Source organism: Haliotis rufescens, unplaced genomic scaffold (assembly GCF_023055435.1).
Source record: "Haliotis rufescens isolate VD_foot unplaced genomic scaffold, xgHalRufe1.0.p SCAF_3, whole genome shotgun sequence".
Classification (NCBI taxonomy): Eukaryota; Metazoa; Mollusca; class Gastropoda; order Lepetellida; family Haliotidae; genus Haliotis; species Haliotis rufescens.
In genome coordinates this window covers 52,050,320-52,063,573 of record NW_025964001.1, presented here as the reverse complement: position 1 = coordinate 52,063,573, position 13,254 = coordinate 52,050,320, and the positions used below count along the sequence as shown (strand labels likewise).

Genomic DNA, 13,254 nt, shown 5'->3' with positions numbered 1-13,254 from the left:
GCTTGTGTTGCATTATTTTGCTGAAAGATCACGTCGGAAGCACATTTAGCGAACTCTGACCGGGCAATGAAATGACTAGCAAGAAGTCAACAGTAGCCAATCAGAAAGCATCTTTCTCGAGCTATATGGCACTAGATACAAACTGGCGATTTCATTCTAACCTACGCTTGAAAAATACTTTAACACAGTTCTTGATTCAACATTTGAAAACTAAACAAAAGAAAATTCTGGAATGTCTAATAGATGGCCGAGATTGTATTGCTGTACTTCCCACGGGCGATAAAAGTCTCTTCCGGTCAAATGAGTATCCTATTGGAGCCAGAGATAGACGACGGTTTGGACGGAATCAGTAGTGCAGCCCGTAACTGCCGTTCAAAATATCCCGTGTTAACCTTTTCTTTGCTGCATGATATGAAAACACATTTCGACTGCCACTTCCCTGATCTGGTAAGCGACGGTCTGATTGGTCGGATGAAAGATCGTTCTGACGTGGCCCGTATTGGGATTTCCTCAGGTCTTTGTTTAGCGATAGCGAGAACTAAGATCTGTGTTTAATGAGATTGGTTTTTACGGATCCATTTCCATAAACGAAAAAAAATATTGAAGTCTTTTCTTAAGTCCGTGATGGTTTTGTACGGGCTGTGCACTCTGTGTTTACGGCCTGGCCATGTTTGTGATCCTTTCTCTAATTAGGTTGAATCATGCAACTTCATACGACACAACGTCAGTGTGACTAACAGGGAGTCTCTCACTTGCACAGCCTTCTTTACGTTTCCAATCAAGATTCCTGACAATTCCTAACAAACATATGGCCATTCCAGCAATGTTTAGTCCAGGTTAGCCAGCTATTTATCTATCTTCAAGCCACCCACCAATCCATCCATCCATCAGCCCACTCATCCATCCATCTATTCAATTTAGTGATCTATCTTGCGCTTTACAATTGCAAATCCCAGCATTAACCGTATGGTATAATTTGTTTTTCTGTGAGATTATCACATCAGCGTTGACCCTTTGTGTCCTGGGTGGCAGTGTTCCTCACGGATAACGCGCATCAGCTGTGACGGCCATCAAATGTTTATATTTTGATTGTATTCATCCCATGGCAATGTTTGCGTAATTACAGGCCCTGCGCCGACACCAGAAGTAGCTTGTGTTCAATGATGGGAGTTATTGTCGCACATGTTGCTGTGTGCCGTTGATCAAGCAGTCAGTCAGGCAGGCCGCCAGTGAGCCTGATGCCAGGCGATGCTGCTTCACTCGCTCAGCCTGCCAGATATTGACGATAATGCACAGTTGTACGTATCGAGTCCCTGTGTAGTGACAACTGACAGAACCCGGGCGATGCCGAGTCATAAAGTCGGGATCTGTTGCTGGCTCAGGCATATCTCGAACGCAAGTAAAACTTGTCGTCAGTGTGATAGAGAGTCGGCTGAGGCAAATGTCCATCAGTGATACGCTGAGGAATTGTCATGAGGAGAAGCAGAGGACCGGAGAAGATGAAATATACGGAGACGGGGATAATTGAGAGGGGGAGTTTGACAGTCTCTTGAGAGGTCCATGACGTGATTAGGGCAGTGACGTTCTGGAAGCGGGTCAGGATGAGAAACGGGTGTTTCACGGGTAACGGTGCCAACTGGAGTACGTGTTTGCCTTCAACAGGGTAAGGTTTAACCGGACATCTGACATGTCTTAATGAACTCGACCCTATAGTCAATCTACGCGGTGTACTAAACAGCTGACACTATTGCTTCTGAGAGTACTAATGCAATGTGGACAAGAAGGACTAGTTGACATGGCCTGGGTCACTACGGTCAGTTGTGATGCGATGGACAAGGCTAATATATTCTACCTGACAACACAGCTATCGTCACATGTTGATCTTCTGACACCTATGTTTGTTTGTGTTGACATCACGACCGTGTGACGTCAACCCCCGTGGTTAGATCCAGGGTGTGAGTCAGCACCTGTGGGGGTGGAGTGGGTATCAGTCCGGGGTTGTGGCAGGATGAGCCGGCCAGGGAGAAGGGGGTGCTGCGCTCTTCTCCACCTCCGAGAAGACAACGCCCGTTTTGTCCTGCTGTTCATAGTGATGGGTATTTACATGTTGGCGGGTGCTGGGATATTCATGTTGTTGGAGGCAGAGAACGAGACCACGGAGAGAAAGCACTACCAGGATGCTGTGGATACCTTCTTGAGCCAGTACCCGGAAGTAAACCGGTCCCGACTACAGACACTCCTGGATCTGCATGGGAGAGCGGAGACCGCTGGTATAGTTGGGGACAAGCGACCTCGCTGGGACTTCCCAGGGGCTTTCTATTTCGTTGGCACAGTCGTCTCAACCATAGGTAAGACTAGAAAGTTAAATAATATTGATTTTCCGTTATATATCTCACGCACACACACCCAATGACGGGTGTTAACTGAATGCTAAGGCTATCATGTGCACCACCAACAACCAACCAAATTCCTAGACTCGCCCGTCTACAATGACAATGTAGATGCGTATTGAACTTTTCTCTCACCACAAAGACCACTGAAGACAACGTGACTCAATCACAGCTGCTGCCGATACTAGGATGAAGACACTTGTCACTGCAGTGCCAATGTAACATATGCTACATATACTGTGGTAATTTCGTTTTATATAGATATATTTGGCATACATATTCTCAGATACACATACATACTTGTATAAGAAATATATACCTTTGCCAATGGTTAACTCGGATAACAAATACACGCATTTACCACTGACAAACTACCCAACTGCGTATCATACCCTCTACATACTCTGTCCTACCAAACGTGTAAAAAAGACGTCCTACATGCCCTGCCACTATCCAACTTGTACAACATAACCCTACATACCCTGCCACTATCCAACTTGTACATCATGACCCTACATACCCTGCCACTATCCAACTTGTACAACATAACCCTACATACCCTGCCACTATCCAACTTGTACAACATACACCCTACATACCCTGCCACTATCCAACTTGTACAACATACACCCTTCACACCCTATCGCTATCCAACTTTTACAACATAACCCTACATGCCCTGCCACTATCCAACTTGTACATCATGACCCTACATACCCTGCCACTATCCAACTTGTACAACATACACCCTTCATACCCTATCGCTATCCAACTTGTACAACATGCACTCTACATGCCCTGCCACAATCCAACTTGTACATCATGACCCAAAATACCCTGCCACTATCCAACTTGTACAACATACACCCTACATACCCTGCTACTATCCAACTCGTTAAACCTAACACCCTACGTGCCCTGCCACGACCCAACTTGTACATCATACACCCTACATACGTTCCCGCTATCCAACTTGTACAACATACGCTCTACATGCCCTACCGCTATCCAACGTGTACAACATACACCCTACATGCCTTGCCACTATCCAACTGGTACATCATACACCCTACATACGTTACCGCTATCCAACTTGTACAACATACACCCTACATACACTGCCACTATCCAGCTTGTACAACAAACTTCCTACATACTCCACCCTACCACTATCCAACTTGTACAACATACACCCTACATTCCCTGCCACTATGCAACTTGTACAACAGACTTCCTACGTGCTCTACCCTACCGCTATCTAACTTGTACAACATACTTCCTACATACCCCGCCTGACCATTTTCTAACGTGTAGAACAGACGTCCTACATATCCTACCACTATCCAACTTGTACAACATACACCCTACATGCACTACCACTATCCAACTTGTACAACAGACTTCCTACATATCCGACCACTATCCAACGTGTACAGCATACTTCCTGCATGCCCAACCCGACCACTATGCAACGTGTAGAACAGACTTCCTACATACCCTACCACTATCCAACTTGGTCAAGAGACACACGCGATTAATTCATACAGGAAATGAAGATGCTGCTTATTGTTCCCGGTGGTCATTTCAGTCCTGGCAATACAAGCCACACTTTGTCCATAATAACTCCTGCGTCCCCAAGGACAGTATGTTGCCATAGCAGCAACATATTAACGTTTTTTCCTTGTTGAAACGAATGGGATTGTTCCCCCTATTTGCTGTTCGTTAACAGCTATAAAACACACACAATGAAATCTACTAATTCTGAGTAAGTAAGTATCTCCTAAATATTGCTGCAGTGAGCGAGACGTCAAGGGATTGGTGCATTGGTAAAATGATCTTGTTCTTGTTACGAAGGCTCCTAAGTGATATAATGGCAGCAAATGGCCGTGCTTGTTTATATTCTATTTGCTTCATAAGACTTGCAAATGATATGCCGAAACCTTATCATATTGGCGTGATCGACTGATGGTAGTTAGCATACCATTTCAGAGGATCACTCTCCTTATCTCCTGCCTTCCCTTACACACAACATTCAATATTCCGCCGCCTGACGGATTTCACATCTATGCTTGGTGATTGTGACCTTAATTTGCGCTGACAGTGCGATGCTAATATTATATCTTTAAACAATTTTTTAAGGATATCATATGGGACGGATCAAATATTTATAATCAATAATAGGTCAGTTGAAATATTGAATAGCGTTGTGTGCAAGCCGGTTTTCCCCAATAGTGCGGCCGTAATGTAACTGTAACATTGCTGACAACAGCACCGCTGTAATGTAACTGTAACATTGCTGACAACAGCACCGCGGTAATGTAACTGTAACATTGCTGACAACAGCACCGCTGTAATGTAACTGTAACATTGCTGACAAAAGCACCGCGGTAATGTAACTGTAACATTGCTGACAAAAGCACCGCGGTAATGTAACTGTAACATTGCTGACAACAGCACCGCTGTAATGTAACTGTAACATTGCTGACAACAGCACCGTCGTAATGTTACTGTAACATTGCTGACAACAGCACCGCTGTAATGTAACTGTAACATTGCTGACAACATCATCGCCGTAATGTAACTATAACATTGCTGACAACAGCACCGCCGTAATGTAACTGTAACATTGCTGAAAACAGCACCACCGTAATGTAACTGTAACATTGCTGACAACAGCTCCGCCGTAATGTAACTGTAACATTGCTGACAACAGCACCGCTGTGATAGAGCTTTAACATTGATGTCAACAACACCGCCGCGATATAACAGTAACATTGGTGACAACAGCACCATCGTGATATAGCTTTAACATTGCTGACAACAGCACCACCATGATATAGCTTTAACATGGCTGACAACAACACCGCCGTGATATAACAGTAACATTGCTGACAACAGCACCGCCGTGATAGAGCTTTAACACTGCTGACAACAGCACCGCCGTGATATAACAGTAACATTGCTGACAACAGCACCATCGTGATAGAGCTTTAACATTGCTGACAACAGCACCGCCGTGATATAACAGTAACATTGCTGACAACAGCACCATCGTGATAGAGCTTTAACATTGCTGACAACAGCACCGCCGTGATATAACAGTAACATGGCTGACAACAACACCGCCGTGATATAACAGTAACATTGCTGACAACAGCACCGCCGTGATAGAGCTTTAACACTGCTGACAACAGCACCGCCGTGATATAACAGTAACATTGCTGACAACAGCACCATCGTGATAGAGCTTTAACATTGCTGACAACAGCACCGCCGTGATATAACAGTAACATTGCTGACAACAGCACCATCGTGATAGAGCTTTAACATTGCTGACAACAGCACCGCCGTGATATAACAGTAACATGGCTGACAACAACACCGCCGTGATATAACAGTAACATTGCTGACAACAACACCGCCGTGATAGAGCTTTAACACTGCTGACAACAGCACCGCCGTGATATAACAGTAACATTGCTGACAACAGCACCATCGTGATAGAGCTTTAACATTGCTGACAACAGCACCGCCGTGATATAACAGTAACATTGCTGACAACAGCACCACCATGATATAGCTTTAACACTGCTGACAACAGCACCATCGTGATAGAGCTTTAACATTGCTGACAACAGCGCCGCCGTGATAGAGCTTTAACATTGGTGACAACAGCACCGCCGTGATAGAGCTTTAACATTGGTGACAACAGCACCGCCGTGATAGAGCTTTAACATTGGTGACAACAGCACCATCGCGATAGAGCTTTAACATTGGTGACAACAGCACCTACGTGATAGAGCTTTAACACTGCTGACAACAGCACCTACGTGATAGAGCTTTAACACTGCTGACAACAGCACCTACGTGATAGAGCTTTAACATTGGTGACAACAGCACCGCCGTGATAGAGCTTTAACACTGCTGACAACAGCACCTACGTGATAAAGCTTTAACATTGGTGACAACAGCACCGCCGTGATAGAGCTTTAACATTGCTGACAACAGCACCTACGTGATAGAGCTTTAACACTGCTGACAACAGCACCTACGTGATAGAGCTTTCACACTGCTGACAACAGCGCCGCCGTGATAGAGCTTTAACATTGCTGACAACAGCACCTACGTGATAGAGCTTTAACATTGGTGACAACAGCACCGCCGTGATAGAGCTTTAACATTGCTGACAACAGCACCTACGTGATAGAGCTTTAACATTGGTGACAACAGCACCGCCGTGATAGAGCTTTAACACTGCTGACAACAGCACCTACGTGATAGAGCTTTAACACTGCTGACAACAGCGCCGCCGTGATAGAGCTTTAACATTGCTGACAACAGCACCTACGTGATAGAGCTTTAACATTGGTGACAACAGCACCGCCGTGATAGAGCTTTAACATTGGTGACAACAGCACCTACGTGATAGAGCTTTAACACTGCTGACAACAGCGCCGCCGTGATAGAGCTTTAACATTGGTGACAACAGCACCTACGTGATAGAGCTTTAACATTGGTGACAACAGCACCTACGTGATAGAGCTTTAACACTGCTGACAACAGCGCCGCCGTGATAGAGCTTTAACATTGGTGACAACAGCACCTACGTGATAGAGCTTTAACATTGGTGACAACAGCACCTACGTGATAGAGCTTTAACATTGGTGACAACAGCACCTACGTGATAGAGCTTTAACATTGCTGACAACAGCACCTACGTGATAGAGCTTTAACACTGCTGACAACAGCGCCGCCGTGATAGAGCTTTAACATTGCTGACAACAGCACCTACGTGATAGAGCTTTAACATTGGTAACAACAGCACCTACGTGATAGAGCTTTAACATTGCTGACTACAGCACCTACGTGATAGAGCTTTAACATTGGTGACAACAGCACCGCCGTGATAGAGCTTTAACATTGCTGACAACAGCACCGCCGGGATAGAGCTTTAACATTGGTGACAACAGCACCTACGTGATAGAGCTTTAACATTGGTGACAACAGCACCTACGTGATAGAGCTTTAACATTGGTGACAACAGCACCATCGCGATAGAGCTTTAACATTGGTGACAACAGCACCTACGTGATAGAGCTTTAACACTGCTGACAACAGCACCGCCGTGATAGAGCTTTAACACTGCTGACAACAGCGCCGCCGTGATAGAGCTTTAACATTGCTGACAACAGCACCTACGTGATAGAGCTTTAACATTGGTGACAACAGCACCGCCGTGATAGAGCTTTAACATTGGTGACAACAGCACCGCCGTGATAGAGCTTTAACATTGGTGACAACAGCACCGTCGTGATAGAGCTTTAACATTGGTGACAACAGCACCTACGTGATAGAGCTTTAACATTGGTGACAACAGCACCGCCGTGATAGAGCTTTAACATTGGTGACAACAGCACCATCGCGATAGAGCTTTAACACTGCTGACAACAGCGCCGCCGTGATAGAGCTTTAACATTGCTGACAACAGCACCTACGTGATAGAGCTTTAACACTGCTGACAACAGCACCTACGTGATAGAGCTTTAACACTGCTGACAACAGCACCTACGTGATAGAGCTTTCACACTGCTGACAACAGCGCCGCCGTGATAGAGCTTTAACATTGCTGACAACAGCACCTACGTGATAGAGCTTTAACATTGGTGACAACAGCACCGCCGTGATAGAGCTTTAACATTGGTGACAACAGCACCGCCGTGATAGAGCTTTAACATTGGTGACAACAGCACCTACGTGATAGAGCTTTAACATTGGTGACAACAGCACCTACGTGATAGAGCTTTAACATTGGTGACAACAGCACCGCCGTGATAGAGCTTTAACATTGGTGACAACAGCAACCCCGTGATAGAGCTTTAACATTGGTGACACCAGCACCGCCGTGATAGAGCTTTAACATTGGTGACAACAGCACCTACGTGATAGAGCTTTAACATTGGTGACAACAGCACCTACGTGATAGAGCTTTAACATTGGTGACAACAGCACCTACGTGATAGAGCTTTAACATTGCTGACAACAGCACCGCCGTGATAGAGCTTTAACATTGCTGACAACAGCACCGCCGTGATAGAGCTTTAACATTGGTGACAACAGCACCGCCGTGATAGAGCTTTAACATTGGTGACAACAGCACCGCCGCGATAGAGCTTTAACATTGGTGACAACAGCACCTACGTGATAGAGCTTTAACATTGGTGACAACAGCACCGCCGCGATAGAGCTTGAACATTGCTGACAACAGCACCGCCGTGATAGAGCTTTAACATTGCTGACAACAGCACCGCCGTGATAGAGCTTTAACATTGCTGACAACAGCACCTACGTGATAGAGCTTTAACATTGCTGACAACAGCACCGCCGTGATAGAGCTTTAACATTGGTGACAACAGCACCGCCGTAATAGAGCTTTAACATTGGTGACAACAGCACCGCCGTGATAGAGCTTTAACATTGGTGACAACAGGCGGATCAGTTAAAAATTGATATTTGCTATACTTCATTGATTAAAGTAGTTTTAATAAAATTGTATAATTATCTAAATACATCCCGAGCGGTCAGTTCGTGGAAACTCGTGCCAAAGTTTGTTAACTGTGGGAGAACGACCTTCCAGCAACTCCGTACGTTAATACGCCTGCTCAGTCCTGTATTTTTATGACACCGATGAGGAAATAGTCTATAAACTATGTTATTGCAAATAACCAGAATATACAACTGTGTATGGTTCTGTTTGATTACATGACCACACACATAATGATGATCTATAATGAATAAATCTTCCTGACTGATCTTGTGTCGGTGAAACTGATACTGACGAGGTTGTCGACTGCTACCAAAAAACAAAACGCCGTGCGATGCTAGCGGCGTGCGTCCTGCTATATTTGCTGACTCTGACCTCTGACCTCCAACTTGTGCCAGAACCAACGGAGTAGGGTAAACAATCAACAACCATCAGGGGTGTACCAGCTCAAATATCCTATGAAATATCGACTGAATAAGTACAATTTTGTACTATTCAAGAAAAGGACCTGACGTGACCTTGACCTGACGTGACCTTGTTTGTACTTGGTTGACTTGCAACTGTTAAAGCCGACTTGCTTGCATACGAACATTGTCAATTGAGTTCTGAGGAAAGATCACGTTTGATTTCACATTACATGATGCAATACCGTTTTGAGTAATTTATTGTTTGAAATTATGTTGTTCAAAAGAGGATGTTACAAATCGGCTGTAGCACTGGTATTCCTTGGCAAGGTGCCAGTGCGAGGGAGTGACTGCAAAACACTTCATGTTGACGAGTAACCTCTGTATAATCATTCGAGTCATATGTTTTCTCATTGAATGGCCCGAGCAGCAACAGTTGGATTCACACAAAGCTCACAACATTGAGGCCGTTAAAAGAACGTAGCTTTGCTTCTTTGGTGATTTGTGAGTAGCTCATGCCTATGGTAGACATAACATGGCCCATGTTGGCTTACATTCTGCCGACCACAGCTACACCATGTTTCGATATTGTTTTTGAGTATAACAGATGAATACAAAAAAAGTATTTGTGATTCCATCCTCATCTTTGTTCATGAATAAATGCATCTAAAACCGAGCGTGTTATATTTACGTTTAACTCTGGTTATGACAATGTACGTAGTGTTCGTGTGTCTTGTATATTTAAGAATTGACTTCAACAATGTTTGGCGTTTATGGATGTATAAATGTAAACAGCGGTGTGAAGGAGGAAATGAGTGTCAACCAAGCGAAGAACCTACTCGTGAACTTCCGGGGAAGAATAGGTTTTCAGCAACCCGTGCTTGCCGTAAACGGCGACTATGCTTGTCGTAAGAGGCGACTAACGGGAACGGGTTGTCAGGCTCGCTGACTTGGTTGATGCATGCTATCGTATCCCAATTGCGTGGATCGATGCTCATGATATAAATCACTGGAATGTCTGGTCAAGGGAAGGCTCTCTGAACGACCATTTCATAGAGTGTATTTGCAGTGTGTTGTCCTTGGCTTGGATGAAGTCAGCTTGCTTGCAAAAGGGAAGCAGAAGTCTTTCTGTTTGCTGCTAAGGGCCTGTCACTTTCCACTATGCAATGGTTTAATGAGACTGTCCAACACATTGTTAATGGATGCTCAGCTTTGGCACAAACACAATATCATTGGCAACTTGATTACGTGGCTCGATCCTTTTATTACTGTCTTTGCCATGTTTGTGCCTCTAACGCACCCAAGCCAACAAACCTGATCTTGTTCTTTTTCATAAATCCAATGAAATCATTTATGTCATCGAAGTCGCTGTCCCTTCGAACACAGATGTGATAGACAAGATCCAGGATATCATGGCAAATATGCGGACCTCCCTTACAAAATGTCACGCCTGCATCCCATGTACGGAGCTGTTCGACTCCCCATTGTTCTCGGTGCATTAGGTTTGGTACCTCCCTATCTGTTGACTGACATTGGGAGAGTACCCGGGTTTGCTACTAGGAATACAGCCCTTCCAAAATCTGGGTAATGCAGAAGTCTGCAGTGTGGGGAGTTTTCACATTCTCCGAAAATCTGTGGGTCGGTTCGACTTGTCAGCGCCTCCTGGGAGAAGTCCCATTCGCTGTCTTGACTGCGTGTAGGGGCGGGGGGGGGGGGGGGGGGGGGGGGGGGGGGCTGTGCCTTGATCCATACTCAAATATTATGCCCAAAGACAAGAGAGGAGAGTTCAGTGGAAAGCTGGGCTGAGGAGGTAAGTCTTTATTGATGTTCTGAAAGCAGAGTAGGTAGGACATTCACAGAGATTTGGGGGGAGATTCATCCATTCAGTCGAAAGGGAGAAAGTTCTGGAGAGTTTTACTTCAGGTTCACAGGACAGATATGTGGATTCAGGTCAGAGTGTTCGGATTGTATATTGGGGCAGATTGAGAGTAACATTGGTATGCAAGGCAGAGGTGTTTGAAGCTGATTCCTTCTTTTAATGGCCGACAGAGAAGACCTCTGAGGGTAGGGGTGATGTGAGTTATGTCACACTTCATCCATGTCATTCGAAAGCTAATACGGAACTGCTGCTTTGTCTTGTTACAGAGTCAGTTTTTAATCCTAGATTTATATTCTTCAGATTTTTTAAAGTATTGTTATCCCTGGTTACCGTAGTATATCAGTTGATTTGGCGTTAAATGTTTGAAATAACAATGACTGGTGGTTCGTGTTGTCAGTAGAGGGATTGCATCATGTGGTCCCGTATTTTTTCAGGCGAATAATTGACTTGCGTTTGCGTGTGTTTGTGATGGGTATAACTGTTGGGCAGGATGCGTTTATTTTTCTTGCGAACACATGGTATCATCACGTATAGTCCTGTGGTATATAGTGTTTATTTGCAACGCTAGAGCTCTGTCTATTGATGTGGCTTCACGTTTTATGTGATCTGTTGATTTTTATTTTTAAAACTGTGTGTTCATTATGCGTAAGTTTGTTATGTAAACAGGTGAACATATAGAATGAGCTGCATATTGAGGCGTTCATTATTCAAATAAATGATGCGTATCAAGACGTTCATTATTCATATACGTGATGCGTATCAAGATGTTCATTGTTTATATAAGAGATGCGTAGTGACATGCTAATTATCCTTTTAAGTGATGCGTATCAAGACGTTCATCATTCATGTAATTAATGGGTATCAAGACGTTCATTATTCGCGTAAGTAATGCGTATTGACATTTCATTATTCACGTAAGTGATGCGTATCAAGACGTTCATTATTCATATAAGTGATGCGTATTAACATGTTCATCATGCATATAAGTGATGAGTATCAAGACGTTCATCATTCTGTGAGTTATGCGTATTGACATGTAAATCATTCATGTAAGTGATGCGTATCAAGACGTTCATTATTCATGTAAGTGATGCGTATCAAGACGTTAATTATTCATATAAGTGATACGTATTGACATGTTCATTATTCATGTAAGTGATGCGTATTGACATGTTCATTATTCATGTAAGTGATGAGTATCAAGACGTTCATTATTCATGTAAGTTATGTGTATCAAGATGTTCATTATTCATGTAAGTGATGAGAATCAAGACGTTCCTTATTCATATAAGTGATGCGTATCAAGACGTTCATTATTCATGTAAGTGATGCGTATTGACATGTTCATCATGCATATAAGTGATGAGTATCAAGCCGTTCATCATTCTGTGAGTGATGCGTATTGACATGTAAATCATTCATATAAGTGATGCGTATCAAGACGTTCATTATTCATGTAAGTGATGCGTATCAAGACGTTCATTATTCATATAAGTGATACGTATTGACATGTTCATTATTCATGTAAGTGATGCGTATTGACATGTTCATTATTCATGTAAGTGATGAGTATCAAGACGTTCATTATTCATGTAAGTTATGTGTATCAAGATGTTCATTATTCATGTAAGTGATGAGAATCAAGACGTTCCTTATTCATGTAAGTGATGAGCATCAAGACGTTCATTATTCATGTAAGTGATGAGCATCAAGACGTTCATTGTTCATATAAGTGATGCGTATCAAGACGTTCAGTCTTCATATAAGTGATGCGTATCAAGATGTTCACTATTTGTATAAGTGATGCGTATCAAGACGTTCATTGTTCATGTAAGTGATGCGTATTGACATGATCATTATTGTTCATGTAAATGATGCGTATCAAGACGTTCATTATTCATGTAAGTGATGCGTATCAAGACGTCCAGTATTCATATAAGTGATGCGTATCAAGACGTTCATTGTTCATGTAAGTGATGCGTAGTGACATGATCATTATTATTCATGTAAGTGATGCGTATCAAGACGTCCAGTATTCAT

General features: G+C 43.6%; 1 protein-coding gene across 1 annotated transcript in view; it reads left to right on the top strand.

The window, feature by feature from the left end:
* The first annotated feature begins 1,230 nt into the window (after positions 1–1,230).
* LOC124141971 (potassium channel subfamily K member 12-like) overlaps positions 1,231–13,254 on the top strand; it is a 70,416-nt gene continuing 58,392 nt past the window's right edge. Inside the window, exon 1 of the mRNA XM_046510178.2 lies at positions 1,231–2,348. Within this exon, the coding sequence (XP_046366134.1) occupies positions 2,009–2,348 (340 nt within the window). The 5' untranslated portion in view covers positions 1,231–2,008. The remainder of the gene's footprint in view (positions 2,349–13,254) is intronic.